Raw genomic sequence first — 23,240 nt, 5'->3', positions numbered from 1 at the left:
AGCTAGCAACTTCCACTTTTAGCTGCAATTTCTAGTCAATGCAGAGTTTTATTCCATTTATTCCAAAGCAATCCTCCTCCCTTTCTTCTCCCCTCCCTAAAATAAGTTAATTTATCAAGGAGGCACAACTGAAAAACCAAGACATTAGCAATGAATGAATTAGCAGCCTATGAGTAGCTGGTTAATCAGCTTTTCCACTAAACTAGGGGTCCATTCACTTTACATGAAACTAATTTTGAAAAAATACACACAGTGTTTCTGAACAAAGTGCAAACTAACACTTACTGATTCGTAAAAGCAGTGCAACATACACATTAGTTTGGTGGTATTTTAAGATTTATTTTTTGTAAAATAAAAAACTTAGCATTTTCATACACCTCTGGAAAATAAATATGGCTGACCAGTTTACCCTCCCTGAGACCCTTAATAAAAGGAATATTAAAACTTTTAGAAGGAATGTCTTTGCAATATCCCACTAACATTAAAATGTGGATTTAAAATTCATAGTCCAACCACTAAGTATTATATATTCTGATGCTATGGAAAGCATCTGATTTCCTTTGGTTCATTAATAAATACTTTAAAAACGTATTTAAAAAAGGTAATTACAACTTGCATCTTTAATACAAGCATAATTTTAAAAGAGGGGAACATTGTCCATGCATTTTAGACTAGGACCATAGCAACAAATGGCACTGCTTTGTAATCTATGCTTTTTGAGAGTATAATTTAAATTATGATGCATTAGTGACTACAGAATAGTTTTAATGTAAATGTGAAAGGAACCTTGCCTGTTGGCTACTCAAAAATCAAGCTGATAATTTTACTTTTTACTCAGTTGCCTCCATATACATAAGTTATTTTTTTTCCAAACCAAGTTATCATAACATAATCTGGTGCGTCATTACAAATTGGCTGCTCTCACATGTGAGTACCTAAAGCATGACCACATATACTGAACTGGCTCTGTGCTCAAAATGATCAGAAGCACTCTGGGCCACATGAGTCAATGTATAAAAAGCGACAGATAAAAGGCTAAAAGGAAAAAACAGGAAAAAGTCACACTAGTGTTTTCAAGGGATGATAAACAGGAACCAAACTGCAAAGTAAACTCTAAAAGGCTTGGAAGAAATTTCCTTAAGTTAGATTATCTTTTTACCTAGAGGGAAAAACTAGCCCCATCAGCACGAGCTGCCCTTGTGTCTCAGATGTTAGCATGAACAACGTTCACAATGAAGCTTCCCACAATAGAATACCAATGAATTTCTATAAAAATTGAAAATCATCTTGTTGGTATTAAACATATATAGTTCATAATCCCCTTTCAGAAAACAAGCAGATCTAGTTGGGAGGCGGGGAGGGGTGAGGAGAGAGTGTTGGGGGTGGTGAGAAATCGGCAGAGAGAGAAGCTTATGGGGGTGGGGAGAAGAGGGAAAAGAAAGAAAAAATTTAATTACAAAAATCACTATGTAATGTTACATGGAAACAAGTAACTGCTTACCGTATTGACTGAAAAACATTCCAGCCCTACAACAATTACAGTGTTGATTTTAATGTCTTAAATCCTAAAACTAACAGACACTTTATAGATTTTTTTTTTTTAAATTACCTCAGTCATGAACACAGGTCTGGAAAATGGATGGAATTCAAGTTGCAGAATACCATATTTTTATGAATGGCTATGCAAGAATTAGCAATGTTAACACGTAACCATAATTTACTTGGCATTCTGAAGCCAGTATAAATTACTTTTGGATGATCAAGCACTTCCAACTGGACAAGAGAACTTGTGACTTGTTATTCTATTGCAAATGCAGGATGGATATCTGGAGCAGTCTTGTAATTTGTGATCACACTGCTTAAAAATATAAATTTATAGCATCCAGTACTCTTTAGACAGACGAGAGACTTAAGTTCCCACGTAGGTTGGAACACACTTCATATAAGACTGGTTTCGATTTAGTTTCAGCACTTTATAGAAGGGACTGTCCCAGATCTGTAACTGTTCAATGTTGTTTTCACTTCACAGTGTATCAAAGCACCAGCGTTGCCATGTATTGGTTTCAAATAACCCTTTATATATATATTTTTATAATTATATATATAGTTATATCAAAACTGATAGTACATAGTATAACTGGAAGAAAGAACTAAACTTAAAGGATATGCTGAAAAGGATGGAGTCTGTGAATGCAATAAATAAAGCCCCCCCTCCCTGCTCTGCCCACCCCCCTTTCCCCCCCAAAAAAACGCCCAACAGTTGTAATGTACATGGAAAATTGTGCACAGCAGATTTTTATAAAAAGTAGATTCAGGAGCACATCCAATTATAAATGATTGTTAGGAAAATCATATAAAACAATGGAATACATAAAAGTGTCAAGAGTAATCGTCAGGGTGCGAAATTCCTTGCTGGCCAGATGCCCATGGCAAGCAGAAATGATCCTGGTAGCATCACTAGGTCGATGTCCACAGAAGAATCTCCAGGGTGCAAGCAGCATGGGCAGGTGCAAGATTTGAATTTCATACCCTGATTCATAGTTTTCACAATTCCATGTGCAATTTCAGAAAGATTCATCATTTACTGCCGACATGTCGCCCTTGGGCGTTGAGGAACGGGAAGAGCCCTTGTCTGTGCTCTCCGATCCAGAGCTGCTCTGGTTCTGCTGTTCTGATCCTGCACTGGAGGTCACTGTCGATGATGACGTCGAAGAAGAACGAGTCTTTTCTTTAAAGTCTGTAATAATGACTGTGACATTTCCCACTGTTACTGCCAACTGTTGTGCAGTGCTTCTGTCCACATTTTTCAGCCTGGGCCTAAAAGAACCATCATAAGAAACAGATAATATTCAATATCCTTCACACACAAGTTCCTGATTCGGCTGAAAATTTGCCTAACAAAGATATTCAGATCATTTCCCCAAATTTCCATTGAACTCAGGGGCTCTGGAGGAATTGAAATTCTTCGCTATTAAGTAGGATGCCCAGAAGTCTAACATTTCTATCAAAATATCATCTTAGTTCAAGAAAGAGTAGTTGGTAAAGTCAAGTTGGTAGTTATTTCATTTGAAAAATTGAAGGGAGGCTTGTTCTGCCCTTGCGGCACAGAGGAAACTCTGCCTTCACTAGCAGTGCTGCTCACTGTCTCCTCCTAATAATCATTTACATGTATAATATTCCAGGTACTGTACTAAGTGCTCTACAATTATTATCTCATTTGGTGCTCACAATCATTTTGGAAGGTAGGTGTTGTTAAAGATCTTCATTTTACAGATGAGAAAAGTGAGGCAAGCGGATTAAATGGCTTGCCCAGGGTCACACAGCTAGTAAGTGACTGAGGTCACACAGGAATCCAAGACTTCCTGACACCAGGCCCAGCACTCTATTCAGTGTTCTATCAAATGAAGATCATAACAGAATGGATACAAGTTGGTGAACAAATTAAGACTTTCAACACTTAATAAATGCTTATCGACAGACACTCCCCCCCTCCCCCCCCCAATCAGCTCTGTTTTCTGGTTTCTCCTCTCCCAATATACCACAGTCAAGATATACAGAGCCATGCATATGGAGTCAGAAGACCTGGATTGAACACTTGAGAATTTTTACAGCTTCACCCAAGGCAAATAAGGTGGTACAGGGGAAGAGAGTATAGAACTTAAAAGACTCAGGAAGAACTCTTTAGCCTCAGTTTCTTGATTTGTAAAACAAGGATAATAATAAAAGTACATATAGACAACTAGTAATGATAAAATAACAAAGTACCCTATACTTTCTATTATGTAACTATATACAAGTATTTTAAAATAATACCAGCTATTATTACATAAATTGCTATCATTATTAATGTTTAGAGAGAAGGATCTCAAAGTCAGGTTGATCTGGGTTCAATCTCTGACCTGTCTTGGCTATGTGACCTTGGACAAGTAACTGAAATCTCAATACCCAAGGCACCTTTCTGAGACTTGCAGAGGAGGTGCCAGTTTGCACAGGAAAAAGTTCTTTCCTCATTGAGTTTTCTATCCCAGTAAATCAGAGTGAAAATGAATTGTCACTCCTTTCCTTTTCTTCCACTGACAATTCATTTTCTCCTTTATATCTGCCCTTGCTCTAAAATTCATCCTATGAACACAGAGTTGTCATAATTTCCTCAACATTCTCATTTCTTTCTTCATTAAGATGACTTTACTGACTGAAGTACTGAGTCCTACCCACATGACTCACCAGACTGCAATCTCTCCTTTTAATTTTTGGAGCAACTGTAGGTTTTCATTTGGCACCTAAGTATGTACTTATTGCTCCCATTATATCCATTATATTGTCACCTCACTAAATACCCAATAATAATATTCTAGAAACCTTTTAATCAATGATAACTGGATGAGACTACCAGAAAGAGATTTCCAAATTCAACACAAATAATACTAGTAAGAAAACACTGTAAATTTTTTCTTCATTTCCCTACTATCATTATAGAAGGAATTGAGAGAAATTATGTCAATGCAAATAAGCCTAAAGAGGCCTGAGAACAAAAATACTTTATAAAGGAATGCAAATGCCTCAATTCAAACATGGAGTGCAAGCTTGACTGCATATGAGGCATAGTTCATTATTTGCACAAAACATTTACATTCTCTAATGATTTCAGATATGAAATGGTGAAACCAACTATACCTTACAACTATAAGAGCCACTAGAAAAATCTATTAATGACATTTTCCTGGCTCTTCTGTTTATTTTGGCCAGTGATGCAAATGTCATTTTTAGACAATGTATTTTAAGATCCTTTTACCTGTGCCTCTGACACTTAACAGGTATACAATTTTTCACTGGCTAAATCATAGAATTAATCCGTCAATTTGTTGCTAATTTCTTACCTTGAAGTGTGATTTGAGTCACTCGTCTTTGTTGTAGCATTCCCAGATTGTATACTGTTTGCTTCACTAGGAGGATCTTTCAGAATATCTGACTTTGGTCTAAAAAGAAGGAGCAAAAAATAATATGCTTTAATACAATTTATGACTTCATTTACAATTTAATCAGCTCAACTATGAATGACAAATTTCTGGCTTCCTTGGGACTTACTTTGTCTTCTTGTTGGTGTTTTTCTTTGTAACACTAGGGCTAATTTCTTTCTCTTTATCTGGTTTCTCTTTTTCCTGCTTTTCCACTTTTTCCTTCTTTTCCTTTTTAGGTGGTGGAGGAGTGGCATACTGCTGGGCCACTTGTTGTGCCACCAGCTGAGAGTTTATTCTAGGTTTTCTACAAAAGGAGAAAAAAAAAAACCAGCTGTCAATTACTTCAGAAAACAAGTTAATTTGAATAACTGGAAACATTTTAAAATTTACATTTGCCAAAACTACAACCTACTAAGTATAAACTAGAAAACTTTTTGGTTTTCATAGTAATATACACATGCTTCTCTTGCAAACTGCCCAATATTCTAACAGAAAGCTTCCTTTTGTATAGGAACATTAAAAACTACTTTTTACGTCAAAATTGTATTGATTGCAGATTTAAAATAAGCTTTTCTTAAGTCTTCAGACACTGGCAATTTCTTAAAAAGAGATTTAGAGTCAAATTGGAAGTGAGTCAGCCACTAATCTCCCAAACTAGTTTACTGAGCCCAAGTCTGCTCCCCTACAGTTTTGTGCATGAGTAATACATCTGACCAAGAAAAGGTAACTGAGGTTTATATTCATTCCCAGTAGGGGGTGAATATTAAAAATCACTTTCAACAAACCTAAGACAAATAGCGTATTCAAATGGGCCATCAACAGTTGTGTCTGTGCCAATCTCCAACTGACACTGTCTCTTAGAACCATTGTCTACATGTTCTAAATAGTGCCAATCATGTTCCCCACAATGCCTATTCCTTCAGAACAAAATGGAAAGGACTGCAAATCTCTATATTCTCTATAAAATCAATTATGCAGAAATTCTTATATGAAACACACTAAAAATCAAGGAAATCAGGACCAGACCTAGCAAATAACGGAACTATGGATGCAAAAGCAACCTATTTCTACAACATAAAAATCTAATAAATAAATTAAGAAAAATTTAAAGATTACAATCAAAATAAGCCAACCAAAATTCTAGGATTATTCAAAGGTAAAAATATTCCACCCACGTTCCACATCTTTCTAAGCCCTTTCATGACAAGCTCTTCCTTATGGGGAAAATCTTCCCTTTTTCTCCCCTCTCAGGATCTAAGACAATTCTAAAAGATTTATGATGGAAAATGCTATCCATATCCAGAGAGAAAGAACTATGGATTCTGAATGCAGATCATAGCATACTATTTTCTCTTTCATTCATTCAAAAGGGCAGATCAAGGAAATTCTTTACACTGGCCTTGGAATTAACCACCTTTGATAACATGGGCCACAGGCTTTCTGCCAGCAGCTTTCCTTATCTCTCTACACAAGGACCAAAGTTTTGCCACAACACTAACAAGAGAAAAGGAACAGAGGAGTGGAACAGTTGCCTATAAACCTAACTGGTTTCAACAATAGAAGAGAATAAAAGATGAAAGTTGGTAGTAACTGAGAAGATCCAAAGGATCTTTTAACTATTTACTCTTGTGTGAAATATGAGTTAGAACAAGATAAAAGTTGCACAGTACTTCCAACATGATAAATGTTAATAATCTGCCTACCAAAGGAAATCATGACACTAATACAATAACAATTCAGTTGTACAATGAGTTAAACAGATATTTTAATGAGAATGACTGAGAATACATTCATTTTCATTCAAGTACTCAATAATCAATTATTGAAATGGTTCAGTCTGCCAGGAATAGTGTTAGTGGAGATACAAGGAGAACAATAACACAATTTCTGCCCTCAAGTTGAGTTCTTTCTTTAAAGGGAAACAGTATGTACAGAAGTATGTGTGTATGCGTGTGGAAACTAAAAACTGGGAGGGCATCCACTGCTTGTGGAGTAGGAGTGCCAGGTTGTGAAGGACTTTAAAAGCCAAACAGGACTCTAAATCACTGACTAGAGAAATGCAAATTAAAACAACTCTGAAGTACCACATCACACCAATGAGACTGGTTAACATGACAAAATAGGAATAAAATGGGCAAAAAATAAATGTTGGAGAAGATATGGAAAAATTGGAACACTAACGCATTGTTGGTAGAGTTGCGAACTGATCCAACCATTCTGGAGAGCAATTTGGAACTACGCCCAAAGGGCTATAAAACTGCATACCCTCTGACCCAGTAATAACACTATTAGATCTGTATCCCAAAGAGATCATAAAATAGGGAAAAGGACCCATGTGTACAAAAATATTTATAGCAGTTCTTGTGGAGGTCAAGAATCAAAAATTGAGGAGATGCTCATCAAATGAAGAATGGCTTAACAAGTTGCGGTATAACAACGTAATAGAATACTACTGTTCCATAAGAAATGATGAGCAAGTGGGACTTCAGAAAAACCTAGACTTACATGAACTGATGCTGAGTGAAGGGAGCAGAACCAGGAGAATGTTGTAAACATTAACACCTACACTGTGAGATCACCAACTTTGACAGACTTAACTCTCCTCAGCAATACAAGGATCTAAGACAATTCTAAAAGATTTGTGATGGAAAATGCTATCCATTATCCAGAGAGAACTATGGATTCTGAATGCAGACCACAGCATACTATTTTCTCTTTTTTCTTCTTTCTCATAGTTTCCCCCCTTTATTCTAATTCTAGTCATCCACACGACTAATGTTGAAATATGTTTAATATGACTGCATATGTATACATATAGGCTATAGGTTACAGCCCATATCAGACTGCACACCATCTTGGGGAGGGAGAGTGAAGGAAGGCAGAGAAAATTCAGTACTCAAAATCTTATGTTGAAAACTAAAAAATTTTAAAAAGTCAAACAGGAGTTCAAACATTTTTAACCTTAAAACAACAGGGAGACATGATTTATTGAGTGACATGGTCAAGACTTTCACTTTAGGAAAATCATTTTAAAGAACTGTGGCAAGGGTGGGGAATTCACTTAACAGAGGTTTAAGGCATGCATACTGGCATTAGTATTTGTGGAAAATACAAAGAGAAGGTAGGCCTCTTAGAAACTACAAGGTAAGCAGAGATTTCCTCAACCCAAACAGTCATGGGGACTTTCTCCTACAACTACTATTTTTATAGGTTCTAATCACCTTATTTTTGTTGAGTATACTACAAATGATCTTTTGGGATACAACCAGTCAGCACCCCTGGAACCTGACATACTTCACTACTCATGAAGTGTTGATGCAAAAGTTACTGTTGCCACTGAAGGTTACATTGATAACTTCCCATCTTAAAATAAACAAATCACAATAAAATACAAAATCCAAACACCAACCAACATCATCAACATTCCCAGCATATTCAGGTGTTTTTTGCAGTTAATTTAACTCAATAGTATATATCGAAGGCACTAGCAATAAATAAACAAAAAGTGCATGTCTGTGAGGTCTTCACTGGATGAACACTGATGCATGTTTATTTTAGTCAGTTCATTCATAATCACTTTATTGCAGTCTATTGACCTGTTTATCAGCAAAATGGAAGTTCTAAACTGAAATCTCTATTGGGTTAATGAGACATAAGATTTGGAAATCTTATCTGTTGACAAGCCTATTTCACCAGTACCAGTACCAGTTACAATTTGATTTGTTTTGGTCCTGAGAGATTTTAAAAACAAAAATTGGGCAACAGCCACCCCCACACAATTTCTCAAGCTATATAACATGGAAATTGGAGGAACTGAAATTCTTTGATTCCATAACTCAGGATTTTCCAAGAGAAAAAAATATTTTTAATACTCCTCAGAAATCTGGTCTTGGAATCAGGAATTTGGACTAATACAAAAATGCTTACTAAAAAGTTTGATAACTGTATTTATAAAAACTCAAAATAACTACAAAGGACATAGGAAAGAAGATACCATATGCATCAAGAGAAAGAACTAATAAAAGTTTATAAAATGGTTTTATATTAACATACACACATATATTTGCGTCTAATATACCCATCTATAGGTCAGGTAAGAGGTGAGAGAGAAGAAAACAAGTTATGTAATTTTATTACACATTTAAAAGGAATAGCAAGTATTCATGTACAATCAACTTTTTTTTCCTATTCTACTACGTTAATGGAAATGCTCATTTTATTATTTATCCTTAAGAAACTAAGGCTGTTAAAAGCTAACTCATGTTTCATTATAATGAATTTTCAAAATCATTAAAATTCATTTTAAAAACACCATCTCCATATTATTGAAATTCCTGAGTACATTTTAGGAGGGGAATCAGAAGATCTAGGTATGAAAAATGACACTCATAAACATTTGAATTTTCTCCCGGAGTTAAAAAGCCATTCAAATTCCAGCTGCGTTTTACAATTATTTCTAAAACAGAAGTGATAGTCTAATATCCAATTCAACTGAACAAGCATTCAATTGAACAAGCATTTGTTATGCACCTACTAAGTGCTTCATGGGAGTGATTTTACAGAACCGAGTAAGGAGGTGTCATTCCGTCTTCCTTCTGTCATGGCCTCTTCAATTCCCCCAGCCCATTGCTTGGTATCCTCGGCTCTTCCCATTCTTCACCGCGCCGCCCCCCCCCCCCCCCCCCCCCCCCGCCTTCAGTCACACCTATTTCGGCAGTTTCAACATCGGTGGTTCTCAAAAATCTGGTTTTGTGCCACAACTTTTATGTATGGAGCCAACTAGCCTGTCCCCAATGAAAGATTATACAAAGGACAACAAATGTCCTTCATAACTAACCATAGAAGGCATCCTAAATACAACCTCTTCCAAGAGGCTTCCCTACAAAGCTTCCTTTGTTTACACATTCAGGTCAGAAGACTTGGTTCAAACCCTAGCTCTGACACTTACTGCCTCTATGATCTTGGGCAAGTCACTCTGAGCTCCAGTTTCCTTATCTATAAATGACAGATTATGATTTTTGAAAATAAAGTAAGGTCAACATGTTAGTTTAACCGAAATTGACTAGGAACAAAAAAATGAAAAAACACTATTAAATAATGCCACTTAAAGGGCATTATTCCATGCCTCATAAGAAAACATTTCTGAAGGAGTACCTCCTTTACCCTTTGACTACTTCATTTAACTTATACCTATAGCCAGAGAAAGGAATAAGAATAAGGAATGCTATCTTTTCCTGCACTTCCAGTAATGCACCAGTTGCCTACTGCACCTTATCAACTACATATCCCAAAAGGCATCTCAAATTCCACAAGTGTAAAGCAGAACATTCTTCCCCTCAAAATCATATCCCTTCTAATATCCTTACTTCTGTCAAGTATACTACAATCCTTTCGATCTCTTACAGAATCACCAAGAGGCTGGTAACTTTTTTTTTTAGCTTTTAGAAAAAGCATATTAAGAAGGTATAGTAAGAACAGTTGATACAAAACATTCCCCCAAAAGTCTAGAGCACACTCTCCCACAAATGCACCTAGGTCCACTGGAAGAGGAGGCTCAACTTAAAGAGTGTGCATCTAACTCACAATTCCTGTTGCTTTATGGTCCCAAAGTCCCACTGTTGAGGTGACTGTCCCAAAGTCCCATTGTTGAGATGACTATCTTTCTGCATCTGTTGTGTGTGACACTCTCCTCCTGCCTGTATGTGTTGTCTCCTACTGGTCCAGTTTGTCCAAAGATGGGGTTAACTTCAGGGACAGGATGGAAAGAAGGGAGGAGAGGGGGGAAAAGAAACCTCTCCTCCCCCAGACTATCTTCAGGGGTAGAGACTGACTTTTAATCTGGAATTCTCAGTTTTTAAACTCTGAAGTCCTTCACCACTAGAAAGGTTTACCAGTGGACTATTTTAACAGATAGGTCCAGAGGTACGCCTGATTATTTCAGCTAGGCACAGGATGGTTCCTGTGTCACATCATCTGCCTTCATCCAATGGGTCAGATATCCTCTACTCACATGCTACCACCTACAATTCAAGCCCTTAATACTTCTTGTCTAAACTATTATTTTAGCAATCATCTCCTAAACTGACTCCAGTTTCCACCCTCCAATCAATACACCTAGTCAAATATTCCTAAAGCATTGGCTTACAATTACATCATTTGTTTCGGGGGCGGAGCCAAGATGGCGAAGTAGAAAGACACACATATGCAGGGTCTCCCCACACAGCCCATAAAATACCTATAGAGAGGGACTCTCAACAAATTTTGGAGCAGCAGAAGTGGAGAACAACAGAGTGGAGATTTTCCAGCCCAGGGTGACCTGAAAGGGCCACGGAAATGGAAACCTGGGTTGCAACGAATGTGGAGTGGAGCCTAGCCCAGCCTTGGCCAAACACAGGCGGCTGGCGTGACTCTGGGAGGACACCTGGGGGCGGAATCCCCAGTCCCAGCAGCAGCAGTCGCAGATCCCTCAACCCACAGGTGTCAAAAGTCAGTGATGGGGGTTTTTTCAGCTGGCCAGGAAGGCAAAAGGGCCTTCCCATAGCTGCAGCCTCAGGCAGCAGCAGTTCTCCCACTAGCCAGTACAGCTGCCTGCATCCATTGTTGGATCCTAAAACCCCTGGGGGCACTGAGGAGCTGAATTACCTCAGCCCTGAGGGAGCTGGTCTTTGTCTCACACAGAATGGCAGCCCTGCCCATCCAGCTTATCTGAAAATCAGCCCCCAGGGCTGACTTGGTGGGGATATGGAGGCCAGGTGGCTGTGGAGAGGTAACTGCTAAGATTCTGGGCACAAAAATTTCTTCCTGTTTCCAGAGCAGTGTACATGCTTGATTATGCCACCTTGGAGGAACTGAGATCTTACAGATTCCCAGAGTATACCCTACTCTTGACAAAAGACCCAAAAGTCAAGTAACTGGTTGGAAAAATGCCCAAAAAAGGGAAAAAATAAGACAATAGGTTACTTTCGAGGTGAACAGATATCTTCTCCCATCATTTTGGATGAGGAAGAACAATGTTTACCATCAGGGAAAGACATAAAAGTCAAGGCCTCTGTATCCCAAACATCTAAAATATTCAGTGGTCTCAGGCCATGGAAGAGCTCAAAAAGGATTTTGAAAATCAAGTAAGAGACTTAGTGAAGGACAAGTTGGGAAGAGAAATGAGAGACATGCAAGAAAAGCATGAAAAGCAAGTCAACACCTTGTTAAAGGAGACCCAAAAATATGCTGAAGAAAATAACACCTCTAAAAATAGGCTAACTCAATTGGCAAAAGAGGTTCAAAAAGCCAATAAGGAGAAGAATGCTTTAAAAAGCAGAATTAGCCAAATGGAAAAGGAGGTTAAAAAAGCTCACTGAAGAAAACAGTTCTTTAAAAATTAGAATGGAGCAGATGGAGGCTAATGACTTTATGGGAAACTAAGAAATCACAAAACAAAACCAAAAGAATGAAAAAATGGAAGATAATGTGAAATATCTCATTGGAGAAACAACTGACCTGGAAAATAGATCCAGGAGAGACAATTTAAAAATTATAGGACTACCTGAAAGCCATGATCAAAAACAAGAGCCTAGACATCATCTTTCATGAAATTATCAAGGAAAACTGCCCTGAGATTCTAGAACCACAGGGCAAAATAAGTATTCAAAGAATCCACCGATCACCTCCTGAAAGAGATCCAAAAAGAGAAACTCCTAGGAACATTGTGGCCAAATTCCAGAGCTCCCTGGTCAAGGAGAAAATATTGCAAGCAGCTAGAAAGAAACAATTCAAGTACTGTGGAAATACAATCAGGATAACACAAGATCTAGCAGCCTCTACATTAACAAATAGCAGGGCATGAAATATGACATTCCAGAAGTCAAAGAAACTAGGACTAAAATCAAGAATCACCTACCCAGCAAAACTGAGTATAAATAATACTTCAGGGGAAAAAAAATGGTCTTTAAATGAAATAGAGGGCTTTCAAGCATTCTTGATGAAAAGACCAGAGCTGAAAAGAAAATGTGACTTTCAAACACAAGAATGAAGAGAAGCATGAAAACGTGAACAGCAAAGAGAAGTCATAAGGGACTTACTAAAGCTGAACTGTTTACATTCCTACATGGAAAGACAATATTTGTAACTCTTGAAACTTTTCAGTATCTGGGTAGTGGGTGGGATTACACACACACACATACACATGCACACGCACACACACACAGACAGAGAGCACAGAGTGAATAGAATAGGATGGGATCGTATCTTAAAAAAAATGAAATTAAGTGGTGAGAGAAATATATTGGGAGGAGAAAGGGAGAAATGGAATGGGGCAAATTATCTCTCATAAAAGAGGCAAGTAAATGACTTTTCAGTGGAGGGAAAAAGTGGGGAGGTGAGAGAAAAAACATGAAGCTTACTTTCATCACATTCGACTAAAGGAAGGAATAAAATGCACACTCACTTGGGTATGAAAATCTATCTTACAATACAGGAAAGTGGGGGAGAAGGGGATAATGGAAGGGAGGGCAATGGGAGGAGGGAGCAATTAGAAGTCAACACTCTTGGGGAGGGATAGGATCAAAAGAGAGAATAGAATAAATGGGGGGCAGGATAGGATGGAGGGAAATATAGTAGTCTTACACAACACGACTATTATGCAAGTCATTTGCAAAACTTCACAGATATGGCCTATATTGAATTGCTTGCCTTCCCAAAGGGGATGGGTGGGGAGGGAGGGAGGAAGAGATGTTGGAACTCTAAGTTTTAGGAACAACTGTTGAGTATTGTTCTTGCATACAACTAGGAAATAAGAAATACAGGTAATGCGGTATAGAAAGTTATCTTGCCCTACAGGACAAAAGAGAAGATGGGGATAAGAGAAGGGAGGGCAGACTGGTGATAGGGTTAATTAGAATGCTCAGCGTTTTGGGGTGGGGGAGTGGAGAAATGGGGAGAAAATTTGGAACTCCAAATTTTGTGGAAATGACATCTCTTACTATTAATTTGTTCTGAAGTTTCAGATTTATTGTCTATACTTTGGCCCTGTTAAACTGACCCTGAAATGCACACCTCCTCATTGTAGACTCCCTAGGTTCAATTCAAGTACTACCTCCTACATGAGGTATTTTCTGACCCAGAATCCTCTCTCCCCAGATTTTAGTATCTCAAAAAAATCACATATGCATATAAGCAGATTGTGTTCTTTGAAATAATAATGTAAAGCTTCTCAAGAGCAGGATTTTCATTTTTGTCTTTGTACCCTCAGTACCTAGCATTTGTTGATTGAATATTATGATTTTGTTCACAAACTTCTTTGTATTAAGTACATTTTTAAATTCCCAGAACCCCAAAATTTGGCGTGAAATTTCTATGACAGAAGTTAACAGAAAACTGGAATTTGACTTATTTGTATTACTATGAATTAGTCTACCTAAAGTAAAGGAACACTTGTACTCAAGGCTACCGGCAGTTTGGAGGTATATGAATGCCAGAACCACAAGTGGCAACCCAACAGTGAGAAGTCAAACTACGTATACAGAGATCTTGCTTTATTGTGCTTTGTAGATACTGTTTTTTACAAATTAAAGGTTTGTGGTAAGCCTGCATTAAGCAAATGAATCCATGCCATTTTTACAATGTCCTCATATCATGTCATGTGTCACATTTTGATAATACAGTAAACTCTGTGGAGCCTTCTGGCTCTGCCTCATTCTGCAAAGTATAAAGTTAAAGATGAAACACACCAGAAAGTTTTTACAGTTCACATGAATTAAACTCATGTAGGACGTAGAGTGCTTCAGAGTTCTTGTTCCATGTTTTGTTCCTCATGTTATACTTAGCTGCCTCAATTAAACCCCAATTCAAGACAACTCAGTACTCTGTTTTGATCTCATTTATCTCTTTATTTGTGATGCACTATTTAGTATGAAACACATGCCATCTACTGCAACTTCAAAAATCCAATCTAAGCATTTACTAAATGACTTGTGTCACTAGATGTGTGTGCAAAAACCTAGGGTTATAAAATAATTATTGTGGCTCATAAAGTGAAAGGCAAGCTGTCTTCTTCCTTGAGCTACATATGCATCTCCCCCGACCCCGTTTTGTTATCAAAGATACCAATACAATTCCATTTTGTACTTCACCTTTTCAAAGACTTTAAATGGTTCCAAAATCAGAGTTGGCCAATAATGCACCTTCATGGAGTTCAGAAGTAGGAATAACTCACAAATTAGGAGAATTTTAAAAAAACCTCATTGAATTCCAAAATTGTCTTATTTTCCAAAGAAAATTATTACTGGTTTATTTTTACCTTTGCTAGTAATAAAACCAACTTGTATTGCCTCATAGTATGCATTAACATAGTGAAACTTAGGTGGCAAAGTGAAGTTTGGAATTAACATCTCAATGCAAACAGTAAAATAAGATATCCATCTGTTAGAGCTACTAAACACAGATTTTAAAAATTCTATCATTACAAAGATCTCCTATGATTATAGAAATCCATTCATTCCTCTCAAAATTATGAGTGTGCTATAGTGGAAGGGGCACTAGATTTAGAGTCAGAGTCAGTACAATTTTCCCTTCCACATGGGCGGGGGAGAAGAGGAGTTGTGATCTGGAAAGTCCACATAAAATTTTTTTGGCCCTCCCTTTGTACCAGAGAAGAAATCTGAATTATTATGGTATTAAGATAAAATATGTTGGTATTATACAATACCATACATAAATTTTATCCATGTCTGTATTTCTATAGCTTTTCTGTGTCTGTGGCTTCTGCAAAACTCCCAAAAAACTCCCATTTCTTATGCTGACCCAAAAAATGCAATGGGGAAAGTTGCAATGTGAAAGGGAAAACTGTAGAGGACCTAGGTTTGAATACTGACTCTCCTGCTGACTAATTTCATTACTTTGAGCAAATCAATTGAAATTTTGGGGCCTCAGCTTTCTCAGTGGGTAAGATGAAAAAAAAGATTGAACTAGATGACTTCTAAAGTTTTTTTGGTCTTCTTAGAAAATTTCAGTATTTAAGAAGTAGAGGAATTCTAAATGGTACCTTATTCATGAATGTAAAAGGTGAAATTTCCTTTCCCCTTTACTTCAGATAGTAACAAAGCTATCACAGAACAAACCCCTAACAAAATCATCTTTTCTCTATTATTTCCCCTCCCTGCTTCTAGCAACAATTCTACAAAATGCAGTTTCTCTTTATGTTTGATCATTTAGGGTTAGGGGGCATCTTCTTCACATCATTTATACATTTTCCCCATTGCCTTTCCAACTCTTCAGAAAAAAGTCTCAGAAAGACTGCCAAAATACCAAGGAAGCTCTGGGTGGAAACAAATCATTGTAGCAGGAAGACAAAACAAATGGGAACTAGACCCAGGAAGACAGGGTCAGTCTAGTACCCAATAAATCAAAATAGTCAATAAACATTTAAAGACCTATTGAGTGCCAGGCACTGTGCTAACAGTAATAAGCACTAGAGATAGAAGTCAGTCATCCAAACAGTCTCAGAGAAAAGCCACAAGGACTATACAAAGTATCCGGAAGAAATTAAAGAAGATGAAAATAATAATAAATTTAAGGCCTGGGTGCCATCTATAAATATAAAGAAATTACAAGTGAAAACTGCCCAAATCTACTAGAATTTGAGAGCAAATAGAAAATAATTCTATGGTCACTTTCTGAAATTCTCAAATGAAAAACCACAAAAGCATCAGCAAAAATCTCAAAATTGTCAAGTCAAAACAACCAAAGAACTCCACAACGCCCCCCCCCCCCCCCAGGGCAAAGGGGAGTTCAGGTCTCAAAAGGCCATAGATCACACAAGACTTCTCATCGGCCACAAGAAAGCAGAGAGGAGAGCTTGGAATGATATTCCAAGAGGCAAAAGACAAAGATTGGGGTGACCTGGCAAAAATGAGCATAATCTTCCCGGAAGGGGGTAAGAGGTGAGGTGAGGAATGCAATAAAATGTGATGAACTTCTTCCAAGCATTCCTAATTAAAGAACCAGAATTTAAGAGTTAAGATCAATACACTTTATCAACAGAAATCATCTGATGAATTGCTTACAGGTAGAGAAAAACAAGTGTCCTTTCAGAATCCCTTCACAGAAAAAGTTAAATTAAATTAATCTGCCACATAAAATAAGGCAGAAATACCCTGGAGGTGGTCTGGGGTGCATTGTTCTTGCTTTTTTAATGGTCTTAAGACAGAAAATGAGCAGGAAAAGTGCTATACAGAGGAGAAGAAAAGGGAAGAAACCCATAAAGCACACAAGATAAGGAATATAAGAATACTGAAGAAGCTGGGGGAATGGGCACACAAATAGCCTCACTTTGACTCTCAAAGAGTAAAAATGATGGGTGCAGGGCAAAGGGAAGAGGGAACATGGGATTGAAAACAGGACTGTTTCAATTATAGATCATTAGTTTTCAGCAAACTCCTCTTTCATCACCCTTTTCTTTGAGCTAAAAAGGGGGGGGGGAATAAGAAAAAGGAGAACAGGATGAAAGGAAATACTTAAATCATAACTGTGAACATGAACGGGATGAACTTGCCCCCAAAATAGGAAAATAAAAGCATGAACTAGAAAACAGAACCCAATAATACGACGTTTAAAATAAACACTGAAAATTTATAAAGATTCACATAACGCAAGGCTAGGTGGGGGGAGAATGATTATGCTTCAGATGAAAAAAAGCAAGCGTGAGATTGTGACTTAAAACAATAAAGAAATAAGCAAAGAAACTGCATTAAAATGCGTCCGTAACTCTAAAATACATACTCACAGCAATTTGGCAGTCATTGTGCATATATACATGAGCAGAATTTTTTGAGTTCTATATTCTTAGGTAACAAGGTGCTCTGACCTCTTGTTCCAGCTCTCATATTGCAAACAAGTGACCTTTTTTGGATTTATTTAGCGCCACATTTTTTTGCATTTTTATGCTTTTTGTTAGTGATTTTGTTGATTAAAAATGACCCTCAGTCAACACTTCAGTACATTTAGAAAAAGGAAGAGGAAATTCAAACTACACCTGAGGTCACAGAAAAAGGCTAAACTGAATGTTGTGGACCAGGGGCTAGGCAGGACCCTAACAACCTTTTATATTTCCCCTAGGAGCAATAGTTTAGTATTCATTAATTCACAGCAATTTTATAGAACATAACCACTGTGACTGACAAGAATTGACTGTGATTAATGTTATGTCATGTATTTAAAAGTTAATCAATTTCAGGGAGAAACAGCAAAAAATTATAATGGGGTTTCTTAACATTGCCCTTTTCAGACTTAGTGAAATCTAACAAAAAATTCAAGAACTTCATTAAAACTAGAAAAGCAAGAAAATTTAAAACTCTACTTAAATACTAAAGAAAAAATTCAGAAAAAGCGGAATTGAAAGCAAAAGTTCCACTGAAATGAATAAAACACATGAAATAATGCAAAATATGGTATACTGTATAGAGACCACAGCACCAAGCAGTTCTCCTAGTCCTGCACACTATTGTGTGGGATGGCTCAGGTCCCTACATAAATCAATTACTCAGAGGCCTCTCAAAGTGATGACAGAAAAGAGATTTATTCGATTCTCGAGAATCTGGACAATCCTACAGCAGTTCACCTGGAGTAGGAAAGCCGAAGACAAAGAAAAGGACAGTGATTTATATAGACCCTAACGCAAGTCCCTCCTCCCCCCACTGACCATTATCCTCGTTAGCTGAGAATATGGTCTTACATTCTAGACACGAAATCTAACCAATCCCTTTTGAAATGAAGACATCAAGGAATTATGTAAGTTTTGTCCAATCATTGAGACCCTAATACACTACACAGTTTTATATCCTTATATGGAACTATTCTATTCTAAAAATATTGTAACCTTGAGCCTTTAGGCCTTACCTCACCCCTGGGAGAAAAATTACAATCTGAGGAGTCTTCACTAAGTCTGTCCCACTCACTATGATACCTCTCAATAGTCTAGGATTATATTATTATATTATATATAACTTTCATCCCTCTCATTATATGCTCCTGAGGTCAGGGATATCCGAAACATGTCTAATCACATCTCCCACCCACCTAGTGAGTGTGCCCTTCTACACCTCGCTCTGCTGAATTGACAGTTACTGCTTTCCAGAGAACACAAACAGCTCAGTCTATCTGCATCAGGCAAGGAGAACCATGATTTCCCGTATGACATTCCCTATGTTTAGGATTAATTCAGTTGCCGAAACTTTGCCAGATTGTGTGGCCTTTTAAGTAGTCAAGTTAAGGAAAGCTTAATACAATAAGTACCCTGAGATGTGCTTCCTGCCACACTACTAAGGATTTTATAGGGGTGGGCCAGTTAGAAAGTAAGAACTGTGACCTTTTAACTATAGCTAATCCTCAACAAATTACAGGCAGAAATACAAGGTAGAAAGGTAGATATCATATCTGATTTCAGCATGATCATTTTTCAAGACAGATTGCCTTATGCTGGTTATGCTTGCAAAAGGCTTGTATTAAAATTCCCTTCCCAGAATACATTTATTATCAAAGGTATGACATACTAGTTGGCAAAAGAAGTAAGTCCGAGATTAAACATCTTCAAATAATCAAAGAACAAATGATAACATATTGGTCTCACATTCTTAAAAGTTTTATCTATTCCAATACACAGCAAATATAAATACTTACATGGCACAACTAACGGTTCTGTTTAAAGAGTACTATAAATAGTATATTACTCTTTGTAATTAAATCCAATGCATTTATTAAGTGCCTTATGTTCTAAATCAGGAGTGGCATAACTATTTGTACAGCCCAGAGAGTTAAGAACGATTTCCACTTTTTAAAAGAAAGTTTTATTGCATTTAAAAATTGAAAAACCATTCTTAATCCACAATTCTTGTTCTAGATATTTGGGATATAGATGCAATGGGATGCTACCACACTGTCTCCAGGTGTGTCAAGGTAAATTTAAAGGCTCAGCATAAAACTGGATGAGATCTACTATTTCATGAAAGTTTTCGAGGGGTTAAGTTTTTAAGTATATCCCACCTAATGCATATTATATTTCAAGATGCTCTCTCATCTCCCTTTTCCTCCTTCATACACAATTCATATGGAAACAACTGCCCCATTTGCTCATTTCAACTCCTTCAAATTGTTTCACTTTTTTTTTTTTTAAAAGACAGTCCCATACTATACCTGACCATTAACACTATCATTCCTCCTATACACCAAAGGATACTTCCTCTGACAGCTAACAAGTTCCTATTTCACATCTTTAATGACCTCCAAGTTGCTAACCCCTCCAATTCTCATTTCCATTTAATAGTCCTTCCTATCCTCCCCATTTCTTCTTCTCCTTTGCCCCTACCCCTCTCTGATTATGCCTTCTGGAACCACCAAAAGTTCCCCTTTATCACTAAAATCAATAAACTGTCATTAAAATTATCATATGCCACACTGGAGATATGTTTGGTGGGGTGGGGTCCAAAAAGGCATTTCTATCTTCTGTGATTATCTCTAATTTACTTTGTATTTTATCTTGTCTATCCATAGTCTTTTGATGTCTTCTATTTATTAAATTATGAGCACCTAGAGGGCAGGGGCTGTTTCTGTCTTTCTTTGCATTCCCAGCCCTTAGCATGATGCCTGGCATCTAAAAGTCTCTTAATTAATGCATAAGGAGTTGAAGTCCCAGAACTCCACAGCATACATACAAGTCAAATACAAGACAATCCTGGAGGGGAGAATGTTAGTAACAGGAAGAGAGTATTTCAAGCAGGTAGGAAGCCAATGTGAAGGTGACCTGAGTGGGCAACAGCAAGTGGGGCAAGTGGGCCAGTATGGCAACTAGATTGTAGAAACAGCAGCTTAGAAAAATGATAAAGGGCCAGACTGTGCAATTTAAATGACAATCCCTCTTCCCATCCTCTTTGAGCCCAAACCTTAGAATAACATTACTTATTTTTTTTTGTCATTTCCCTTTCTCCTTCTAATCTTTTCTGTGGCCTGCAAATATGCCCAGGTTTCTCAATCATCCTTGAAAACCCCTTCACTTGATCTGGCCATCCCCTCAAGCCATCACCTGATATTTCTCCTCCCTTTCAAGGCTAAAAACAAAAGCTACTAAAAACAACCAAAGCAAAACAAGAATACATAAGAATATCCACATTTGCTTCCTCCACTTTCTTTCCATCCACTTGTAAGGCTTGAACAAGAAAGTTGGAGATACAAATTTTGTGGTGGAAGAAGAAAGTGTAGCAAAACATTAGATACAGTCTTTTTATTCTTGTGGAAAAGTTACAAGCTGACAGTGGAACAATTAGGTGGATTTGGTTTTAGAACTAGAACTGATTGAATGAACGGATTAAAGAGTAGTCAATCAATGTTCTTATACCAACTTGGAAGATTCTAGGGATTATATGTTTGGTCCTATGTATTTAACATTTTTATCTATTTCTTGGACAAAGATGTATACAGTATGCAAAATCTGCAGATGACACAAAAGGATTTTAAAAAAAAGTTGTTTTATAGGCTAGAATACTGAGGCAAATGTAATAAAACAATTTAATAAGGATTTAAAAGTCAACTTCACAAGTAAGTAAAATATGGGGGAGGCATGGCTAGATGGCAATTATTTTAAAGGGGGGAATTCTATGGAGTTTAACAGACTCAAAAACATAATGGCAACCCTCCCCCCACCAAAAAAAAACTATATGCAAAAAAGTGGGGAGAGAAAAAGGGTTCCCTCTAACATCCAAATCTTGACAAAGATTGATGACTTGTATATGCATGGTGACTAAACCAACTGAAGAAAACCTCAATAAGATGGTTACTTCCTTTCGGCAAAGATCTAATAAAGATACAGCATCTTTTTCTCTGTCAATGGCCATCCCTCATACAATTTCCAGACTGTGCAGGCTGCTAAACTACAAGGACAGTATAAGTACAATGCAACAATTAGTTCCCAAAACAACTGAAGCTGAAATAATCTTCACCACAAAGTCCAAAAAGAACACGAGTAGCAGCATCCCCCAGAGCATGGTCATTGTTCAGTCGTTCAGGAATTGCAGTGCACCCAACACTTCCATGGGATTTTCTTGGAAATGATGCCTGGAGTGGTTTGCCATTTCCTTCTCTGGTAGATTAATGCAAGCAGAGTTTAAGTGACTTGCCAAGGAGTCACACTGCTAGTAAGTGTCTGAGGCCTGATTTGAAATCTTTAAAGGCTTCCAGCACCTAACTGCCACTGCCTACTTTTTACAGCACAGGGCTTTTAAAAATTCTAAATGTCAGGAAAAAAATGTCCAAGAACCACCTCAAAAATGCTTCATAACATAGAATACAAATCTCACTTCCCACTATGCATAAAGTGGGCACTTACTAAATTATTATAGATGGATAAATATATTATTATCCCACAGTAAGTGTATTGGTCTAAACCAGATTCACCGAAATCCACAAAAAGTAACTACTTCCCAAAATTTTGCTACAAGGGATATTCTTTGAAGAGTGAACTAAATTCTTTTCTGATATACTTATAATTCTTGCACTTTGATTTTAAGCATGAGTTGGTTCTAAATATGTTTGTTCAATTCTAGTACAGGGTTTGAGTTAACAGTATTTTAAAAATTTACACAACTTTTTAATTTGGGCCCAGCTAGATGACTTTTTTAATATCTCATTTTTTAAAAAAAAGGACATTTAATAGCATATCTTCTCCCTCTAATTTATTAAAAGCATTTCAAAATAAGATCCTTTTTTGAAAAATGTTGACCTTTCTAACTGCTTAATATTGTAATTTTTTGGATTATTCTTATGTAAGTCACATGGAGAATAAGTAAACATTTTCCAATGTAAACAAGATAAATCATTTCCCTCCAGAACATTACACCAGGCAATTGAAAAGTACCTCAAAGGAGAGAAGATGCCAAGAGAATGTAAATAATAAGGTAACACACAGGAACATACATCTTTTTTATCATTTCTATGAAATCTTTTGTAAGGATGATCTATTGATGAATGGAAGGGTCTCCTTGATGAAATTTAACAAGTAAGCAAAATCATAGGAAAATTCCAGGACAGATGCTACCAGAGAGACAATTCTGAATGTCAACATCAATCCAAGGGAAAATGTGAAGATTTAGTCTCACAAAAGGCAAAAATCAAAGAAGAAATGCACAGTTACTCTTTTCCAGGGATAATGATAACTACAAATGCCTACATATATACAATACCCCAAGGTTACATACATTATTTCATTTGATCTCCACAATCACCCCAAGAGGTAGGTGTTATTAC

At 37.1% G+C, this 23,240-nt stretch overlaps 1 protein-coding gene across 1 annotated transcript in view; it reads right to left on the bottom strand.

Annotated features, from left to right (window-relative positions):
* Positions 1-336: 336 nt before the first annotated feature.
* The window catches only part of RYBP (RING1 and YY1 binding protein), a 75,090-nt gene continuing 52,186 nt past the window's right edge, over positions 337-23,240 (bottom strand). Inside the window, exons 3-5 of the mRNA XM_072598665.1 lie at positions 5,086-5,262; positions 4,878-4,976; positions 337-2,817 (exon numbers count right to left, since the gene is read on the bottom strand). Of these exons, the coding sequence (XP_072454766.1) occupies positions 2,565-2,817; positions 4,878-4,976; positions 5,086-5,262 (529 nt within the window). The 3' untranslated portion in view covers positions 337-2,564. The remainder of the gene's footprint in view (positions 2,818-4,877; positions 4,977-5,085; positions 5,263-23,240) is intronic.

Source organism: Notamacropus eugenii, chromosome 3, assembly GCF_028372415.1.
Source record: "Notamacropus eugenii isolate mMacEug1 chromosome 3, mMacEug1.pri_v2, whole genome shotgun sequence".
NCBI lineage: Eukaryota > Metazoa > Chordata > Mammalia > Diprotodontia > Macropodidae > Notamacropus > Notamacropus eugenii.
This window is presented reverse-complemented; position numbering and strand designations above follow the sequence as displayed.